This window comes from Lontra canadensis, unplaced genomic scaffold (assembly GCF_010015895.1).
Source record: "Lontra canadensis isolate GAN:19392208 unplaced genomic scaffold, GSC_riverotter_1.0 scaffold11, whole genome shotgun sequence".
Taxonomy (NCBI): domain Eukaryota; kingdom Metazoa; phylum Chordata; class Mammalia; order Carnivora; family Mustelidae; genus Lontra; species Lontra canadensis.
Genome location: NW_022631005.1, coordinates 2654660 through 2677544, shown reverse-complemented (window position 1 = coordinate 2677544; position 22885 = coordinate 2654660). Strand labels below are relative to the sequence as shown.

At 34.5% G+C, this 22885-nt stretch overlaps 1 protein-coding gene across 1 annotated transcript in view; it reads right to left on the bottom strand.

Moving 5' to 3' along the window:
- AGPS (alkylglycerone phosphate synthase) overlaps window positions 1-22885 on the bottom strand; it is a 134509-nt gene that overhangs the window by 5573 nt on the left and 106051 nt on the right. The window contains exons 16-19 of the mRNA XM_032855977.1: window positions 21150-21211; window positions 16713-16802; window positions 11840-11939; window positions 9567-9624 (exon numbers count right to left, since the gene is read on the bottom strand). Of these exons, the coding sequence (XP_032711868.1) occupies window positions 9567-9624; window positions 11840-11939; window positions 16713-16802; window positions 21150-21211 (310 nt within the window). The remainder of the gene's footprint in view (window positions 1-9566; window positions 9625-11839; window positions 11940-16712; window positions 16803-21149; window positions 21212-22885) is intronic.

The window sequence follows — 22885 nt, the reverse complement described above, 5'->3', positions numbered from 1 at the left end:
GATAAGTTAAGTCATGTTTCCATTTCTTTTTCAGATATTCAACTTATTTTCTACTAATGAAATTTCCGATATTGAGATGACAAACACATGGATATAACAGGCTTTAATAAGCAATTAAAATCTAATAGGATTTTTCTTTTATTAAATATTTAAAATGTCAATTTTTTTCATGCTCAGATTTCATCTGTGCAGTTCACACAATAGCTCGAAGATCTTATTGATCCTTGAATAGGTCTTTAGAGATTATGAAATAGAATAAAAGTCTGAATTACTATGGCCAATAACAGATCACAGGAGATCTGTCTTCAGAATATAACCAATTGATAATTCTGTTACACCTCCCCCACAGAGGGCTTGACACACTTGAAATTTAAACCCAAGTTGTCAATTCATACCTATACAATGGAGTAAGGCAAGTGAACAGGTGAAATAACATGAGATACATAAGGACAGGAAAAAAAATAGAAAACAGCATATGCTCCTTGAAGACTAGGGCCATGTTTTATTCATTTTTGTGGTTCTGTGGTAGAACAGTATATGTCACACAGTACGAATTCAATGTTAGTAGACATAAAAAATAAATACTGAACCACAGTTATCTGTAAGTCCTGTTAGATTAGGAGCAGAAATTCAAGTATCTAGGGAAAGCTATCTGAGTTTCCTTATTTCCATTGCTTCTATTTGCCTTGCACTTCCTATATTCTGATGTTATTTCTTGGATATAAGCAGAGCTATTTATTTTATAGTAGCTAAAACAAGAGGTCAAAGAACCTAAAGCTTTCCTTCAAATCTCTAGAACTCTTTGGACTCTATCAGTGGTTCTCAATGGGGGCAATTTTGCCCTCCAAGAGACATTTTTGGTTGTCCTAGCTGGGACGATGTTACCAGCATCTAAAGGACAGAGGCCAGGGACGCTGCTAAACATCTTAAATGCCCTTAACAGTCTCCAGAACAAAGCATTATCTGCAGTGCCAAAATGAAGAAATCCTGGACTATGTGCTTCCAAGGGGCTCTCTTAGAAGCCCAAACAGTTTCCATAAGGGTAACATACTCTCACTGTGACAATCAACTGGATTAAGGTGAACTTACTCTAAATCTGAGGCTACTGACCAAACTGAAATTCTGGAGAAAGGATAAACGGAAGTTACATCTTAGAACATCAACCACTGATGACAAATGCTACTTTATTTTATTTTATCTATCTTTTTATTTATTTATTTATTTAAAGATTTTTATTTACTTATTTGACAGACAGAGATCACAAGTAGGCAGAGAGGCAGGCAAGGAGCAAGCGAGAAGCAGGCTCACCGCTGAACAGAGAGCCCAATGTGGGGCTCGATCCTAGGACCCTGGGATCATGACCTGAGCCGAAGGCAGAGGCTTTAACCCACCGAGCCACCCAGGCGCCCCGACAAATGCTACTTTATTTTAAAAGTTAACTCCTAAAAACTTGAATTTAATATCTATTGAAAAAAACCTGTAAGTCATTTTTTGTGCCATTTTTCTACCCAATGCATGAATATATATATATATATGAAATAAAGCTTAACAGCACTGATACAACTCTCTTACGATGATACAAATGTTCTTTATCTGCACTACTTAGCATCATAGCTCCTACTCACATGTGGGTATGAGCATTTGAAATATAGCTAGTGCAAGTGAAAAAATGAATTTTTAATTTAATTTTATTTTTTAAAAAGATTTTAAAAATTATTTGAGAGAGAACACAAGAAGCAGGAGAAGCAGAGGGAGAGGGAGAGGCAGCTGAGCAAGCAGCCTCACTCAGGGCTCATTCCCAGGACGCCAGGATTATGACCTAAGCTGAAGGCAGACACTCAACCTACTGAGCCACCCAGGCACCCCATGAATTTTTAATCTTAATTAATTTTTTTTTAAAGACAGAGAGGTAAGGGAGGTGTAGAGGAAGAGAGAGAATCTTAAGCAGGCTCCATGCCCCTTGCAGAGCCTGACAGAGGCTCAATCTCACAACCCTGAGATCATAACCTGAGCCAAAAATCAAGAGTTAGCTGCTTAATAGACTTAGCCACCCAGGTGCCCCTAATTTTAATTAATTTTAATTGATTTAAATTTAAATAGCCAAAGGTAGCTTAGTGGGTTTTGTATTAGACAATACATAGCAACATTTAAAAAAAATTTCAACATCACTTTTAATAGATTCACATCTGAAAATATCTATATGGTTTTTTTCTGTTATACATTTTTTAAATTTAAAATCTATTAACTAACATATAGTGTATTATTAGTTTCAGAGGTAGAGTTTAGTGATTCATCAGTTGCATATAACAATCAGTGCTCTTTTACATCAAGTGCCCTCCTTAATGCCCATCACCCAGTTACCCCATCCCCCCACCAACCTCCCCTCCAGCAACCGTCAGTTTGTTTCCTGTAGTTAGGAGTCCCTTATGGTTTATCTTCTCTGATTTTGTCTTAATTTATTTTTCCTTCCCTTCCTCTACATTCATCTGTTTTTTTTTCTTAAATTCCACAGGCAAGTGAAGTCATATGATAAGTCTTTCTCTGACTGCTTATTTTGCTTAGCATAATGTCCTCTAGTTCCATCAGCTTCACTGCAAATGGTAAGATTTCTTTTTTTTTTTGATGGCTGAGTAGTATCCCACTACACACACACACACACACACACACACACACACACACACACACCTACATCTTCTTTATCCATTTCTCTGTCGATGGACATCTGGGCTCTTTCACAGTATGGTTATTATGGACATTGCTGCTAAAACACTGGAGTGCATGTGCCCCTTCAAATCACTATATTTGTATCCTTTGGGTAAATACTTCGTAGTGCAACTGCTGGGTCACAGGGTAGTCCTATTTTTAACTTTTCGAAGAACCTCTATACTGTTTCCCAGAGTGGTTGCACCAGTTTGCATTCCCACCAACAGTGTAAGAGGGTTCCCATCTCTCTGCATCCTCATCAGCATCTTTTGGGTGTTAATTTTAGCCATTCTGATGGGTGTGGAGCGGTATCTCATTTGATTTGTATGTCCCTAATGAGCATTTGAAAATATCTATCAGAATTAACTGTTTGTTTATCACATGAAACTACAAAAGTTAATCATTCTCTAACAATCTGATAATGTAGTATAGACATTCAGACTAACAAACATCTTACTTAGTAAAGTCTTGGATATAAAATTGCTGGGACCTCTTTAGAGGTCCAAAGAGAAATAATAGTATCGAGGCCATCTATTCTATGATGGTGATATACCTGAGAGTGTAAGCTACAACAGGCAACTTCTGGAATTGTATACATGGAAAGGCACAGGGATCAATACAACCTTTACAACAGATTTTCTGTCAGTTCTCAAATCTGTTTGTCCTATGATACAGCTGTAATAATTAAATGTTCAGTGAAATTATGGGTCAAATTGGCTGGTCTTGAACTCTATTTACAACATTACTTCAGTGGAAAAATATTAGTTTTGTGAGAAAAAGCCAGTTACAACGAAGGAACCAAAGGAAAAAAAATTAATTTAAAGGACAAAACAAACTTTCTGCCATATTATGGTAATCTGATACTCAATATTGGAAAGGCTTACTCATCTGGTAGGCATCAAAAGATCAAAATCACAACCAGGATACTGATATTGATATAGTCAAGATACAGAACAATTCCATCACCACAAGGATACCGGTGTTGTCTGTTCTACAGTCACCCCTTCCCCACAACTGATCCCTGGAAACTGTTAATCTGTTCTCTATTTCTGTAATTCAGTCACTTCAAAAATGTCACAGAAACAGAATCGTATTGTATGGAATCTTTGGGGATTGGCTTTCTTTTACTCATCATAATTCCCTGGAGAATTACCCAAGTTGTTGCACGCACTGATAGTTGGTTCCTTCATATTGCTGAGGAATTGTCATGGTATGGATGTACCAACCACTAGCTAAAGGACACCTACACTGTTTCTAGTTTGGGACTATATAATAGGTAAAGCTGCTCTAAATACTCATGCAGAAGTTTTTGTGTGAGCCTAAGTTTTTAATACCCTGCTATACAATCCCCTGGTATACATAAGAGTATAATTGTTGGGTTAAATGCTAGTTGCATGTTTGATTTTATAAAAAACTGCCAAAGTGTCTATAGAGTGGCTGTACCACTTCACATCCCTTCCAGCAATGTGTTATTGATCTAGTTTATTCATATCTCACCAGCATTTGATATTATCACTATTTTTAAATTTTAGCTTTCTGATATGTGTATAGTGATTTCCCTTGTGGCTTTAATTTGCATTTTCCTAATAGTTAATGATGTTGAGCCTCTTTTCATGTGATTATTTACCACCTATATATCCTCTTTAGTGAAATTCTTTGTATCTTTTGCCCACTTTCTAATTGGATTGTTTGCATCTTACTCTTGAATTCTGAGAATTCTTTTTTTTTTTTTTAAGATTTTATTTATTTATTTGACAGACAAAGATCACAAGTAGCCAGAGAGGCAGGCAGAGAGAGAGAGGAGGAAGCAGGCTTCCTGCTGAGCAGAGAGCCTGATGATGATGATGATGATGATGATGATGATGATGATAATGATAATGATGCAGGGGCTTGATCCCAGGACCCTGGGATCATGACCTGAGCCAAATGCAGAGGCTTTAACCCACTAAGCCACCCAGGCGCCCTGAGAATTCTTTATATATCATAGACATAGGTCTTTTGTTGGACATATGGTTTGCATGTCTTTTCTACCACTCTGCAGCTCAACGTTTCATCCACTTATCAGAGTCCTCCACAGAGCAAACATTTTTAATTTTGATGAGATCCAATTTATCAACTTTTCCTTTAAAGGACTATACTTTTGGCGACCAGCTTAAGAACTCTTTGCCTAACTCTAGACCCTGAAGATTTTTTCCTGTTTTCTTCTAAAAGTTTTATTATTTTATGTTTCATATTTAAGTCCGTTATCTATTTGGAGTTAATTTTGGTATAAGATGTTGAAATTCAGGTCAAGATTTTTTTTTTTTTTTTTTTTTTTTTTGGCTTATGGATGTTCACTTACTACAGGACCGTTTGTTGAAAAACTATATACTTCCTCTACTGGATTACTTCTGTATTGTTATCAAAATCAGCTGGACATACTTATTGGGGGGGGCTTTTCTATTCTGTTCTACTGACGATGTTTCTCTCTCTCTTCCAACAGCACAGTCCTGATTTTACTAGAGCTACAATATTAAGACTTGAAATCAGGTAGATAGATTCCTATGACTTTAGTCTTCTTTTTCATAATTGTTTTTCCTAAGTGTTTTGGCTATCTAGTTCCTTTGTCTTGCCATATACATTTTAGAATAATCTTTAATGTACCTACTAAAAATTTTGCTGAAATTTTTACAGGAATCACATTAAACAAATAAGTAAATCTGGAAATGGCTGTCTTTACTACGTCAAGTTTTCAACCAATCCATGAACACGGTCTCTCCATTTATTTAAGTCTTCTTTGATTTTTTTCATCAATGTGCTATAATTCTCAGAATACTGATCCTGTATATATTTTGTTAGATTTAGGCCTAAGTATGTACAAATTTTGTTAGATTTATGTTCACTTCATTTTCTTTGAAGCAACTGGAAATAGCATTGTATTTTAAATTTCGGTTTCTCTCTGTTTGTTCTTAATATTAGAAATGTGATTAATTTTTTTTAAAGATTTTATTTATTTATTTGACAGAGAGAGATCACAAGTAGACAGAGAGGCAGGCAGAGAGAGAGGGAGGGAAGCAGGCTCCCTGCTGAGCAGAGAGCCTGATGCGGGACTCGATCCCAGGACCCTGAGATCATGACCTGAGCCGAAGGCAGCTGCTTAACCCACTGAGCCACTCAGGCGCCCACGTGATTGATTTTTATGTGTGCTCTTAAATTCTGCAGTTTTGCTGATCTTGTTTTTGTATATTCTTTGGGATTGTCTACATAGACAATTATGGCACCTATTAATAGCAAGAATTTTATTTCTTCCTTTCCAATATGTATGTCTTTTATTTCACACTACAGTTTTAACAAAAGGCTTTAAAGCCAATCTTTTGCTCATTCTTTTGCGTCGTCTCTTTTTTACTTTTTTAAAGTTTCTGATACTACTGGATTCTGTTAAGACCACAAACAAACAAACAAAACCTTGGAGCAGCGGCCCCACAGTTATTCTCTGAACAATAGGAAATAATTTTGGCTAGGTAAAAACACCAATATTTAAACTCAGACTGGTTTTATTTAATCAAAGAATTATACTTCCTGACAAGGACTTAGGTATAATATTAGGTAAAAACGTAAGTCATAAATTGAAATTAAGGACATGGCTGGTAAAAACTCTTTAAACTGACCAGCTCGTCAGTTATAAAAACAAGCACTATGAAGATTAAGTTAAGCAGGCTTTATATTTCCTATAGCCCCCAGTTCCAGACTACATCTGTTTTCTTTGATACACAAAACCAGAGTTAAAATAGCTCCATTTATCACAGCATGATTGTAGGCAGACAAATCAGCCTGTCTGTTTCCAGATAGTGAAAGCAACCGTTATTAATCACAATTACAGGCCAAACCCTCTAAGAGAAATTGCATCAATATTCTCCCAACCACCAGCCCTTCTACTCTTGAACTCAAAAATGGTACTGAGAATGTCGTGACACTGCCTGAAGGTCAGTAAATAAAGATGACACTATGAGGTCAACTTGAGTTTTAAGTTCAGGATGCAAATTAAGGAAAATCTTTTCTTCACATAAAAAGAAGTGATCTCTCAAAAGCTCTGTCATTAGTTAAGTTTAGCAGGACAATTAAACCTATTCAATTTCAAATTTATCTAGAAAGGTTTCTGTTTTATGAAACTATACTGAACAGCACAGGATATTTGACATTTATAAATTAGATGATTAACTTTAAGCAGGAGGCATTTATGAGAGTAGACATTTTTGTATAGCATATTTGTAGCCAAGAGTGTGAAGGAAATTTCTTTCATACAGATTATAAGAGAACTTCCTATAGAATGAAACCAATTGCAGGTTACAACTGAAAATATGTTAGGGCAATTGTTGTATCATATACCTTAAATGTATGAATGTATCCCTTTCATATAAACTGTAATCCTTTCTTCAATGGTTAAGAATATAAACCAGAGTTTCCATTTGGAGTTGTCTATTGCTATTTTTTTAAGCCACTGTTTTTTTTTTTTAAGCGCCTACTATATGCATGGCACCTTAGATGCTTTACATATCACATGTAATTCTTATAATAATTTTATTTTAAATTATTATTTTAAATGTATTTATATACAAGGTAGGTACTATTGGTTCTATTTCAGAAGAGAACACCAGCTCAGAGAAGTTATTTCCTTAAGGTCACCAGCTAGTTAAGTGCAAGAACCAGGAGTCAAATACAGATTTGATTCCAATGTCTATGTTCTTTTGCCTTGTTTATAAGCCTCTCAACCTTTTATTTGCTTTAAGACAAAGTTTGAATGGAACCTTATGTACATAATGCATCTATGGAAGAATACTAAAATGGCTGCTGTTATACAGCTGTAGAGAAATGCACGTTATTTTACCCTACTTTTCTACTGAATAACTGGCTCTAATATATTTTCTCAGAAATATTATGGAATGAGGTGCCTGGGTGGCTCAGTGGGTCAAGCCTCTGCCTTCGGCTCAGGTCATGATCTCAGGGTCCTGGGATCGAGCCCCCGCATCAGGCTCTCTGCTCAGTAGGGAGCCTGCTTCCCCCTCTCTCTTTGCCTGCCTCTCTGCCTACTTGTGATCTCTCTCTGTCAAATAAAGAAATAAAATCTTAAAAAAAAAAAAAAGAAATATTATGGAATAAACTGAGCCTTTTCATCATTAAACATGACCCCATATTCAAACAAGGCCTGACCATTAAATATTTTAAGATAAATTAGCAATGAGACTATAGCCATTTTAATATGAATGATTCAAAGCTATTTGTGAATTTGCAAAACTGCTCCAAATTCTGTGAGCACTTGGGCACTTAGCCACTCACTTAACATATTCATTGAGCATCTACTATACAGAAGAGCCAGTAGTCACTGTTCTAGGGACTGGAAACACAGTGATGAACAAGATAAAGTCAGTAACCTCACTGAACTTATTCAAATGAGGAACACTGAAACTAAACAAAAGAACAGGGAGGAGGATACCCCTAAGAAGCTGACATTTTTATCAGAGAACTAAATGATGGGAAAGTGAGCCATGAAAATATCTGGGGGAAAAACAAGAGAATGGAAGAACATTAGAAAAAAAAAGAAACAGAAAAAGCCTTGCAGGCTTTTAAGATTTAAGGAAATCTGGGGATTTCCCCTTTGCAGGGGAAAGGGGGTTGGTATGTCTGAAGAATAGCAAAAAAGCCAATGTTGCTAGAGTAAAAAAGTAGTAAGAGATGTGGACGTAGAGATAGAAACATTTATATCCTTGAAGGTCCTGATAAGGAGTTTGGATTTTATTTTTAGTGTGAGGAGAAAGCACTGAATTTTGGGAAAAGATTACTCTGGCAGCAACAGAAATGACAGTAAGGGATCAAGAGTGGCAGTAGACAGACCAGCTAACATGCTACTGCAGAAGTCTCAGCAGGAAGAAAGAGTGATTTGAACTAGAATGCCCTGGTGGTGATGCTTTCTGGTAGCTGAGAATCATCAGCATATGTTTAAGTCCTGGGACTGAGGTAATCACCATCAGAGTGAACACAGAAGAACAAACTGGCTCAGGGAAGAGTCCTGGAGGACACTCCAATACTTAAAAGTTTAGAAGAGGGCAAGCTGGCAAAGGGAAAGCATCTTCATTTTACCAGCACACATGAAATATACTTTGTATTTAGGCTTACCTAGTTTCTTTTTCTAAGCACTAGAGGAAACCAGATAGTTTAGAGTTTTTTCTATGCAGCTGTAATTTTTGAGCACACAGAAAACAAAAATATGAGAAATACAATAAAAATAAGAATTCTATTTAAATGAGGCAGAATCTTAATAAATTAATACATAATCAAACCTAGCTACATTCAAGTTCAAGTCAATAATTTCTAAAAATAAATCATTTCATCAAACTTGGGAATCTTTAAACAAATAAAGACCTATGGGCCTAGAACCTGAAAATGCAAATAAATTACTGAAGTTTTATTGTAACATGATCTGATCTATATTTATTTTGTTACCTGATACTGACAACATGTTAAAAACCTACAGTCAGGAAGTAAAAAAACAATCTGAAAGTCAAACTGATTTACATGTAAGAGCTCAGAAAACAATAAATGTCTATAATGCGGAAATTAAAATGTTGACTCATTTCCGTTTTAACATCTAAAGCAGGCAAGTAATTAACTTAGTGTCTAAATTAGAGAAATAAGATTTTATACTTTAAAAGAACAGTAATGTTTAATATTTCTTCTGTGGGTTACCGCCACAACTCTAGGCTACCTCAATGACAGACATACAAACTCTCAAGAAATATCAGGTGCCCTCAAATTACGTACTGTTGTGGCTCTCCCCAGCACTTTATCAAACCAATTATTTTTAACAGTAGGAATATTAGAAATTCTACCTCCATGGTGATGCGACAGGCTCCCTCCATTAGCAAGGATTTCTTCTCTAGCAGCTGCCTGTATTTGGAAACAACACAACAAACAGTTGCTACTTAGGTTTCATTTTGCAGGGAAAGAGTAAAACCCAGCTCCCAAAGGAGGCACATACTTCCTGGGTTAAATAACAAACTGGAAGCCTAATTTTCCTTTCTCTGGGGTTAACTACATTTAAGAAACAATTAAAATATTCAGCCTAGCTTTTTTTCCCCCCCCAGGTTTTTTTTTTTTTTCTAGTGAATGGTCACAATGTCTACAACAGTCACTTCAAGATTCTAGAAAACAAAAAGAAGAAAAATGATCAATTCAGCAGCACTACATTGTTAATAATAATAAAAAGTTTTATGAAGACAGTCAAGTCCTACTCTGAAGTAAACATCTCACTATACCAACAAATGTTACTAACCCACATTTATTTTAACTGCTTATTTTATGTCTACAAAAGTACAGTAAGCAATCTACCTGCAGCAACTCATTTATTTTCCACTACAGCCTTATGGAATAATTACAATTATCCATATTTCACAGACAAAGAAAATGAGGCTTAGATGGTTAAAGTGCTCACCAAATATCATAAAGTGGGCATCAGACTCAAAATCACTTGCAAAGCTACCAGAGATCAACCGGAAAAGCCCTTATGAAGAACATTACTTTTTTTTTTTTTTTTTTTTTTCAGTGTTCCAAGATTCCTTGTTTATGCACCACACCCAGAACATTTCATAGGTCAATTCCTGGGACAAATTATGGTCCGACCTATTTAAGTGCAAAAAAACCCCCTTATTTTCTCCTCCTAACATGTTTGACCCTGATTAATCTCCTTATAGAGCATTAAGGTTAGAAAAATAAACACTTAAAGGAAAATAGAGAATGACTGAAGTGCAGAGTGGAAAAAAGGGAACAGAAGTAGAATTACATTCAATTCATGAGTATATACCAGCCATGAGATGAAATAGCTACAGTGCCTAGAACTCAGAATTACTCAGGTGTGTCTAACTATCAGGAATTAGGCTAGGGTAGAAGAGGGCCCAGGCAGGACAGATGGACCACATCTCATTGCAAAGTAACTTATATAAACCCTCATCACTGAGGATTTAGGGTTTTTCAAATGAATCCAAAAAATGCTAGCATTATACCTTCTAACAAATTATTTTAAAATTTAATAAACTACTTAATTAAACAAATAATTTTAAATAAGGCAATAACTATTTGAAATTAGTAGTGTTTAGAGAATTGCAGTTTGGATCAGGGAAAAAGGAATAATTTCACTCTTGCAGTACAGTAGTACAGGGACAGGGCCTTTGAGTAGTCAGAAGGCAACCAAAACACTGAAAGGCTAAACTGATGGAAAAGTATTTGAACTTTTGGAGGTGATAAATACGTTCATTATTTTGATCGAGGTGCTATTTTCACAGGTGTAAACATATGCAAAGCTCATCAAATGCACACTCCAAACACATGCAGTTTTCTGTATTTTAATTATACTTTAAAAAAGCTCTTAAAAAAAAAAAAAGGCATAGGAGACAGCCAACCAAACCCTGCTATGGTTTGAGTCTAAAAGTGTGGCACTGAAAATCATTGCATGGTGCTACCTTTGGCAGGCATGCAATAACACTAAGACACTAGGTTTTAAACACTAGTTTAAACGGGAGCACATCTAAGGTTTTAACAAACCTCAGTCTCTTCCCAGTTCCTCTGTAGTCTAGTCTGTCTCCTCAACTCTAGGCATACTTGTAATGACAATTGGAATCTTAAGGCCATTGAAGGAATGTTAACAGAAACTAGCAGTAAATGAACCTCAGTGGCCTATGTATAGCTATAGCAAACAGAAAATTTTAAAACTAGAATGAGGATATTACAGCAACAAAAAGCAAGAACATCAGGGCTGCTGACTTCAAGTGCAGCTGCCATCAGCAAATGGATGAATTGCCAAAGTGATATCAAGGATTCCTACAGTCCTTCGCTATTTAAGTTAATCAGGTTTTATATCCTGTAAGTAACAACCAAAGAATCACAGGTTACAGAATATTAATTCTAACATCTCTAGAGAATATTACTTTTAAACTCACAATTCAGTATACAACTCAGTGCACCAAATATGCTTCTCATTTCTATGAACTGCCAACCAGGTAAGCCATTGAGTGATTAAAGAGAGTCAAACTAAAATTCATAAATTGATAGGAAAGTTTATTTAAATTAATAAAAGAATATAAAAGTATACTCATGTATGCAAAATTACCTCTGTTTGTTCAAACACAGTCAGTGGGTCACTTATTCCCCTGTAGTTAAAGGCAAAGTAGAAATAGATACATGCACCTGCATCGTAAGTCTGCGTCACCCTAAAAAACAAAGAGATAATCCCCACAAGACTTTAAGTTAAGTGAAATCAGATTTAACATTTAGAAATGTAAAGGTAAGATCATTTAATTTGCTTAAGCCATAATCTCATTCTCTACCTAGACTCTTAACTCCATGGAAGGAATGGAGATTGGGTGGATGAAGGAAACACAGGAACTATCTATACTACGTTTAACAACTTTTTTTTAGTAAATCTGGATTATTATTCAAAGAATTTAAAAAATTAAAAAACAATGTATATTTCTCCAATTGATCTGAAATAAACAAAAACTCTACCTCCTCAGAAGAGACTGGTTTGGTTCGGTTTTGTTACACAGTATAGGGAAGTTAATGAAGTCCCCAAACAGACTAGATGGGACTTGGTGATCCATCATAAGCCTTCTAAACTTGCTCAAAGTCAACAAAATAGGCATGAGAACGTAAACCTTGGAAATAAGAGAAATGTTCAAATACCAAAAATGATCAGGCTGGGTAAAATACAGCATCTTCACTAACTTCATATTAATAATTATTAAGAACTTTGGAAACAAATTGAATGATCAGATCAAATGCAATGACAAGGCTTTAAAATACTGTCTCTGAAGGTTTTACACTCTAGACCCCATATGTGCGCATGTTGTATGTGTGTTTACAAACGATACCAAGCACATTAGATTATTAAATCATATATAGGACATATATCTGGGCTTTCAAAATGCAATTAGGTGAAGCATTTAAAAGAGGGCTAAGATAATCATAGTCAGATCTGTGAGTGCAATTTACAGAGGTTCCTACAAAGAATTTAATTTAACAGAAGGAGCATACAGAGGAAATACTCTTTTTACTACAACAATACAAACAGAATCTAATCTAAAATTTTAATGGCCTTTTAGGCCAAATGTTAGGTGCCTCAGAACAGAAGAAATGAACTGTTTAACAATGCTATTGCCAATTTGCCAGCTGTGTGTTTCTTCTAGTGTTAATTCACACTTATAAAAAAGATCTCTTGAATGTTTACATTTTAAGTACCAGATTTACAAAGTTTAAGAAAAACTGGAGAACAGTTTTAACTATGAGGGCACTATCATTTAGGAGTAATCAAATTTAAATACATTGAAAGGATACCTGAATGAAATGAGTTGATAGCAATTAGTAAAATATGTATCACTCATATTTGAATCAGTATCAATAAATAGAAAATACAACTAAATACTAACAGAGCATTGCTACTTTCCAACAAATCTAGGATCTATACCACAGAGTTCAGTTTCAATATATAAACAGGCTTCTAAAAGTCATATAACAAAGTTTCACTGATCAGTAACTCAAAGACAAAGTAAAAATAATAAAAAACATTTTTTTGAAAACCTCAGTTTGGATCTACTTCAGAAACTGACTCAGGTCTATACCTTTTAATAGAACAATTCTATCATTTAAGACACTTAAATACCAACAGCTTCCAAAATTATCTGGACAAGTGATAGCATGCCTGCCAAGGTCATTATATTATTCTTTAATTTCTAATAAATTTTTGGAGTTCTTATGTTAGACTCACTGGCCAGGAATTCTTTCCCATAAAACTTCAGAAAATTTAGAATTAGAATTTCTATTCCAGTATAAAGTACATTTTAATAGACAGAAATGAAATAAATGAACCCAATAAATACACCCTACAGCTAATTATTTTCCTTGGGATCTTTGATTTCAATGAGAGCTATAATTATTTCAAGTTAATTTTAGAATAAATTTTAAAAAATAGTTTAAAAAATGTATTTCACACATTCAATATTTACATTCAACACACAATAACCTGCTTGGCCCACACTATTAAGCAGCTCAAATCAAACTAAACTAAAATCAAACTCTGGTTGAATATTAATTTTATCAAGTATGAGATACAAGAACTATATTTAAAATTCCTTACCAAAACCATTCAAATAACTAGACTGTACATTCTAAATTTTGGTTTTATAAAATGATCACAGAAGCTGAGCATTTAAGGTTTTATCAGAAAATCATTCTTAAAAAAAATAGCTGCTTAATAAATGACATATGTCAAATTTAGTCTACCTACAATACATAACAAAGAGCCTTAGTTAAAGCCCTTATGAGTTCCTTCTGAAGATCCAAGACTTGTGCTATCCTGAGGGCAGAATATTTTACTTCCCAATAACTTTCAGTAAGTAGTGGTTTGTCACAGTGATATTCTCATAATGGAAGGGGAGAAGCCTGGACAGAGAAATAGGGAGGTGGGGCAGAAGGAGGAAGAGGGGACAAAATCTATTAAGTCGCTACTTGGTAAAACAAAGGAATTTAAAAATTCTCAACTACAAAAAAATAGATTCCATTATTTAAAGTATTTCAAATTTTACTGGTAACAAATGACTTTTGGATTATTAGGCCTGATTTGCTTTCAGTATTACAGTAGGAGGCATGACAGACCAGACCACCAAAAGAATTAAGCATCAATTTGGGTTCATAATATAAATGAACAGAAAATTTTTTCTTAGACTTTAAGATTAAAAACTTACTTTAAAAGACATCTCCAAATTAAAAAAGAGAGAAAGAAAGAGAGAGAGAGAGAGGAAGAAAGAGAGAGACAGAGAGGAGAAAGAAAGGTGTATATTGTTAAAGCAAGGCCCCGATTTTCCCTTCCTTTAGATATCAAATGGCCAGTCAATAATCCACATTTTGAGCTTTTATGTTTTTAGATTCATCCCCAAATACACTTGTTCTAAAACATGTTAATACATAAATTAATACACAGGTTCAGTACTTCCTGAAATGTCATCAAACCCTGATATTCTCCCTCCCACACAGAAGCCAAAAACACATTTTCGAGTAGATCTTTCAAGCTGACATGAACATTTAATGTCTAAGAAAGGGGCTTTCCTCAGATCTCATGTTAGAATTTTGCTTTCTTACCCCGGCAAAAAGAATAAAAATTTAGCAAATTCTGAAAGATATCTGTCCCAAAGGGGGCAATAAGTAGAACTAAGAAATACAATCTGGTAGTAGGGAAGTACGAGATGAGGATATAAAAGATAGAAAAAAGAAAAAAATCAAAAGAAATAGCAGTCTGAAAAGCACAGAAATATTTATAGTCTTACAAATGAAATATATGCAAATTATCATGCTACATTAAAATATTAAAGAGGACTTAACAACTGGATGCCTTCATGAGGATTTGTCATTGGCGAAGAAAAACAGTACCTAAATTTCCCTCACTAGCACTAGTATAGGTTGTCTACCTCAAGTTTCATGTAATGACCTCACAACAATTCAATAGCATTCATACAGCCCTTCACATGCCCTCTCTCACATTTCAGACTCACAAGCTCATGGAGTAGATGGTATTACACTGCCTTACTAACGATAAACTCTGAGCTCAAAGAGATTAAATTACTAATATATGGCAAAACAGCGCCTTCACCTATCATACACATGGAGTGTTACAAAACAAAGAAATTTAAAAGTAAACAGGAAGTTGCCATGGCCAAAGAGCTGGTCAGCAGGGCCTAGTTCTCCAGATGGATTAGGCCCAGGTCTGCCTTCCCAGGCTAAGATAAAGTGATTCTGAGCAAATCAGAACAAGCATCACAAATAGAAATGTACAGAAATGGTATTTTGGTGAAGCATATCTGTTGTTTAGAGTCCCGCATCAGGTACACTTAACAATAAGGATATAACATTATTTTCCAAATTACCTTAACTTCTAATTTTGCTTCTATTGTAATTTCTGTGTTTATTTCTATAATAAATATCGAATTACATTCCTGAAAACCACACACACACACACACACACACACAGGAGAGGCAGTTATGTAACACAGAATGTTTAAAAAATTTTAAAGTGCTAGATAACTACTGTATCATTTACTTTAAGGATCCCCTTCACATAATCTCCCCTAATTTCCCTTTATTCTCCATTCCAATGAATTCTATAACTTCATAGATAAGTCAAATGCTTGATTCAGTCTTCATATATTTAATCTTCTGGTGTTTTATACAGGTCTTTTAATAAGAAAAGATTGACTACAAAGTGCCCCTTCTCAAGAAAAACCTCCTTTTGGACTGCTGCTATCTAACAAAGAGGACAAGACTTTCAGTTAACTGCCCACTGTGGAAGATATCAGCCACACGGAGTGTTTTAAATTTAAATTATTTGAAATTAAATAAAACTTAAAATTCAGTTCCACAGTCACATTTCAACAGCTGCACAACCACATGTGGCTTGTGGCTACCATAACAGACAGGGGAGACAAAGAACATTTCCATTGCCGCAGAAAGATCTATTGAAAACAACGACTTAATCTTTATTTGGGTATTTTGCTCCACTCATTCCTTTATTCTATGCCCATTCATTTAATCAATAACAAAGTGGTTAAAAGCACCTTTTGTCTACTGAAGAAAAAGTTATGTTGAGTGTATATTTCTTGAATATATGTGTGATTTACAGCCTCAGTGAATGAAGAGGGAGTCCTTTACTTTTTCTAGAAGCTCCAAGGTTTGGCTCTGCACTATCATGCTGTCCCAGGAGAGCAGAAGGCTCACTCATGGAAAGGTATTCTACTCCTAAAGCACTAAGGACTGCTTTAAAATCCTAGGCACAATCCTAAGAAGGTGGCAAAAGGGAAGTTTAGGAAAACTTGCTAAATGGAATAGACTGAAGATATTCCTCAGTTGGCAAATTACATTTCTCCACTAATTAGAAAATGTGGGTTGTTTTTCTTTTCAGGGTAAGTAGTATAAGAACAACAACAACAACAACTCACCTGCAGGTAGAAAGAGGAGCAAACTGAACACCCTTCTCTTTGCATTCCCTTGTTATTCGCTCTTTTACATTTCTGCAGAGATCCACAACCCTAGAAAACATCATTGAACACAATATGAAGTTTTCAAAAAATTTTCAAAAATGTGAATAAATGCTCATTTACCTGGCATCCTTCCACTTATAACTTCAAAGGAGCAAAGTTCTTTCTTTTTTTGCCATAGGAAAGACAGAAGTCAGAAAAGCATACTCAAGCCTCCTGAAGGTGGTTTCTTATATTCAGGCAAGCCCAATTTCAAAATAAATTTAATTACAAGATTTAAAAACCTTTAAAAAAGCCATAATGAACACGTTAATGAAAATTCAATTCTGGGTTTATAGGAATACCAACCTGTGTCCATGTCTAAAACATTTCCCTTAATATAAAAATAGTAGTCATGATGCTATACCAAATGTCCAATAGCTTACTGTCAAGCACCGAGCTAAAATACAGTTCAACACAGACTTACTGCACATGAACTATGTGTAAAGCTATGCTAGATTGATATTAAAAGTCAATGAAAACAGACAGGTAAGAAATAGTTCTTAAAGGGAAGAGGGGATTGATAATATTCAAAATGTCAATCCTTTTTTCTAAATTTTAAATAAACTTTTTATTTGAAATAGTTTTAGATACAGAAAAATCACAAAAACAGAACAAAGAGTTCCTCTTTTCCCAGTATCCTCGAACGTTAACATATTATACTAACCATGACAGATTTGTCAAAACTAAGAAACTGACCTAAGGACATCACTATTAACTAAAACATACACTATATTCATATTTCATCGAATAACAAAATTCATTTTGACCACGAAATACTATTGTTTTAAAATATGAAGGTATCCAATTTCTTTTGTTCTTTAGTGTTTTTTTTTTAAATAAAGAGAACCTTAGGCTTGATTTACTTATTTATTTTTAAAGATTTTACTTATTTATTTGATAGAGAGAGAGAGATAGCGAGAGAGGGAATACAAGCAGAGGGAGTGAGAGAGGAAGAAGAAGGCTTCCTGCGGAGGGGGGAACTGGGCTGGATCCCAGGATTCGGCAAGGATCATGACTTAAGCCAAAGGCAGAAGCTTAACAACTAAGTCACGCAGGGGCCCCTTGTTGTTTAGTTTTTGATATAATTTTTAAGGTCCTATTTGGGAGTGGAGGAGATCTAATGGTGACGTATCCATATTTGGGGAACAAGCTCAGAAAAAAGTTCTGAAATAGAAAATGGATGTCAATCAGAGCTTCTAGGGTGGAGATCCAGAGACAAAAGATTTGACAGATAAAAGATTAATCTGTTTTTTTAATATGAGCTGTAACATTTTGTTATTACTACATATTCCATTTGTTTTGGAAAATAAAGCTCCTAAGGGACATATAAGCCACCTTATTCTCCAATAAACACTCTGGCTACATACTGACACTGACTGTATTTTAAATCTTGGTCTTTTTAGAATCAGGAGAATAGAAAAGATAACAAAGAAACTCAGAAGGCTGGGCCATCTCTAGTCTAAAGACTGATTTGACTGTGTGAGAACCAATCTGATTAAAAAAACTAATATTTACATGGATTATGCTTTATTAAACACATTAAAGTTACTTATATTTCCAGTAAGAACAAAGAATATACATTAAAATATAAATATGGGATTTTAGTATTTCATTAACTACTGTAGTAGCATGTCAAATTTTTTTTAATATGGTATCTGCAAGCTTTACAAATTCTGATTGATTTTATGAGAGTTCCAGGCAAACATGATTTATCAAGTTTATCTATGCCTCAATTATGGAATGATAGGATATATGTTTTTAAAATACCTCTTGTAAAAGTATTTGGATTATTGGAATTTATTGTGTCATTATTTTGAAAATCCAACTTATAAAACAAATACCTGAAATATAAATTAAAGCTACTAAACTTTAAGAGCTACAGGGGTTAATAAAGATTAAAAATTTATAAACAAGTTCTTTACTATGACTCTAGAAGACAGATTCTTTACATAGCATTAATTTGTTACATAACAATAATAATAATAACCTACAGTAGTAGTAAGGAGGAGATGGAACCAAGAACTTGACTGACTGGTTAAAACCCTTAATGGGATACTTTCTAGAAATGATTTATACAGAGGGGCTCTGAAAGCATTCTCTCATCGAACCTGTACACAGTTCAGTCCGTTTGGACTGATCATCCTATGGGAAAGAAAATAACTGTGTATACTTTCAAATTCTTACCTGACCTATTAGCAAATTTAACCCTGTTGACTATTTCCTACTTGAAAAAAAACTGCCTTGGGCTTCTCTCACATCACTGGTTTTCCTCCAAATCCTCTGGATATTATTTTCTTTTGCTAGCTCTTGCTTGTATGCTCATCCCTTAAATGCTGGGATTCCCTGGAATTCATTCTCAGACCCTCTTTTTTTTCCATTCACCTATACTACCTATAAGGGTTTGTATTTACTCTCTTGGTTTTAATCCCAAGTCTCATGCCAGTGAGTCTCCAAAATCTTTAAATCTCCAATTCAGACCTTTTAGACCGCTATTTTTATAGGCTGTATTCTTACACCATTCCAGAGTTCACTCATAGTACTCTGCAGAATATTCATTGAGCACTTAACAGATACAACCATTTTGCTAGGGCTACTGAGAAATACACAAAAACTACTAAGACCAATAGTCCCATAAGAGACTTATGCATGAAAAGGCCTAGCAATCTGCTAATGTGTGAGAGTTGAAGACTGATCCCATGGGTTTCTGCTAAACATGGTCTCTACCTAGCTAAATGGTTGGAAGAAAAAGCAAGTTGCTGAATGGGTAACAAGTAAATTTTATGTCAGGAATGTAGCTGCTTTCCATCAATTTTATTTAAGAAAACTTCAGCTGATATTGTTTTAAATGAAAACAAAATAAATATATAACCCCGTATAAAAGATATTGTCAGTGAGTAAAATAAATATATAAAAAATACATAAGAAAAGGATTTAAATAGTGAAAAGATAGTACATGATTAGCTTCCATAGCTACAAGAATAGAAAGACAAATAGCAATCATCAATTAATATTAACTGATGAGGAAATTCGTAATGCTGAAGAAGTTAACACTACACTAACCTACCATTCCCAGCAAGTAAACATATAAAAGACTAAAATGGTCTTTGAGACAACTATGAATAGCTAGACAACTATGAATAGCTACCAAATGATATTTGCTATTCAAAAGTTCAGATATCAGTAAACTGATTTTTTTATTTAGAAGATTTATCCCCTTGTTAAAATATCGCATCAAAAACTGAGTGACAGATTGGTACTATACACTTGATCACCGTTTTATAATGCATGGACTATGAACATCCATGCACCAAAAGTTAGAACCCAGAGTAGATAAAGAATGAATGCAGAAAAGTAAAAAAGTTTTCTGGGGGAGGGGAGTAAAGAGGTTAGAGTAGAAAAAAAATGTTAAGATATGTAATATCTACAGGTGGATTCATGGGGATGGATCTGTTATATCTTATTTACTTTATAATAGCTTTAAAATAATTTGTAGATTTTATAAAGAAAACGTAAAATGTTAAGGCATACTCAAACAAAAATGTACCAACAGTCTTAAGAATTTTTATTGCTGAATGAGTTAACTCAAAAGTCCATTTTTAATAAAACCATCTCACATTTGCTCATCAGTTTTTATTATCAATTCCCTAAACCAGTATCTGTATGTACATGTGTATAATGCAAAAACAGAAATTGTACATAATATCTTAAGCTGGATTTCTTTTAAAAATCACTGAAATACAAGTTAAAATCTTACCTAATAATACCCCTACAAATATCAAAAGCTAAATCATTTATTACAAAAGAAGGTTAACAGTGGTTTTAAAATTTGGGGGAACTTTTCAGAGGACATTTAAGCTATTAAGCACTTAAAATTTTACACCAAAGCTAGTGAAACTATACAGTGACACTTAAGTGCTCAATAAGATTCTTTAAAATGTAGATTCCAGTAATATCTTCTTCTTCTATGGGACATGGACAAATCTGCCTCAAACAAACAAAAAGGCTCACAAATATGATATTTTGAAGAAGATATTGATTTTTTAAAAGATTTATTTATTTTAGAGAGAGAGCACGAGTGGAGGGGAGGGGAGAGAGAGAGGGAGAGAGAGAATTTAAAGCAGACCCTCTGCTGAGTCAAGAGCCCAATGTGGGGGCTCAATCTTATGACCTGAACTGAAAGAGAGAGTCAGATACTCAACTGGGCTGGAACCACCCAGGCATCCCAAAGATAATAATTTAAATAAAAGTGTTTCTTTACAAAAATTTAAAAATTCGTATATTCAGGTACAAAGATACATTATTTTAGCAACTCCTATAGCATATTTGAATAATATTAGGCATTTTATTATATTTTACCTGTCCCAAGGAGCAGAAGTCTCAAAAGACTCTCCTAATACATAGTATTCCAAACCCAAGTCCTGTTAAAACATATATACAAAAATCAAGATATTACAACAGGCACAGAAGAATGAATACTATTGTAATATTGCTAGTATTTCACATAATTTTTAGTATTACCTGTTTCTAATGTAACCTCCACTGCTCTTTACTCTCCACTCCATAAAAGCACTAGAAAGTGGCCCTGAGAGTGAGCTATAACCTCCAGGAGGACAGGAACTTTGTCTGTCTTACTGTCTTCTGTACCCTTGTACCAGGCAATGTGCCTGACACATGGCAGGAATTTAAATATTTCTCCAAGGAATGGAGTCTCTAAGAACTGTCTATGTACATACAGAGGATACTAGGACTGATTTTTTTAGTAACCTAAACAGCAAATTAAACAACATTAAAAAGTGGTCAGGAGGATGGAAGGACCAGGCCAACAGAGAAGTGGGGGAGGGGGACTAAAGGAAGAAGGTATCTCTCTCTCCTGAAATCAACTTTTCTTTAAAAATAAATTAGAAAATATAGTGCCTCACTTTGTAGTAACTAAATAAGATAGGATATCTGGAAGCATCTCTGCTAGGAAAGTGTATTTTATAACATACAAGATATAATTCTTATTTGGTAACTAACTTACAATACAAATTTCTTTAACCGGAATACAATTCTGCTTTAATACCAAAACTGGAAAAAGCAATTCATAAGCCACCACAGAAGTGCAAAGATAGGAAAGAAAATTTTATAAGTAGAAAAATCAACACATGTTAAATTTTCACTTCTAGCAAAATGAATCATTTCAATTCTACCACTGGTTGACAGGAAAAATCCCCAAATTACTGATCTAAAATATGTGGATTTTCTCTTCTGCATTCACTTATGCAGTACATACACTTGGTGACAAGGTATTAAGCACTGGGAAAATAAAAAATAAGACAAAACAAATATTCACCCCACTCCAAATCTCAAAATTGCTTCTGATTCCGTTTTAACAGTGTCTATGCTGTACTTGTTACAGTTACATTTCATTTTCTAGAATTCTGAATTCAGTATTATAGGAAAATGGTCAATATACTTAGAGACAATGCCCAACAAAACATTTATATACATTCAGATTGCTTACTATGGGAGAGCTTGGAAAAGTAACAGTCTATGGAGGTAAACATTATTAATAAGACCTAAAATCATCTATTACTTTTCATGATCTGTAAATCCCTTAATCACAATTTCTAACGTAACACACAAGCAATAAATGTAATTTTCCTTATCAGCATGGAAGAATGGGGCTGCCCAGGAAAACGTATATGCTTCAACTTTACTGCAACCTAAAATTTAGATCTTACCAAGGATTAAATTATTTTTTTTAAAGACTTTTTAAAAAAAATTAACTTGACAGAGAAAGAGAGCACAAGTAGGCAGAGAGACAGGTAGAGGCAGAGGGAGAGGCAGGCTCCCTGCTGAGCGGGGAGCCCAATACCGGGCCAATCCCAGGACCCTGAGATCATGACCTGAGCTGAAGGCAGATAGATGCTTAACTGACTAGTTATTTTTAAAATGAGAACAATCCAAACTTTCTTAGAGAAATAAAAACAAATTTTATATAAGTTTATGTATTTCCTTCAGAACAATTTCCAAGTGAATATTTAGAAAATTCAGCACTTGGGAAAGTTAAATTCTCAGTAGGACATTTGAGGAATGACTTTTTAAAATAA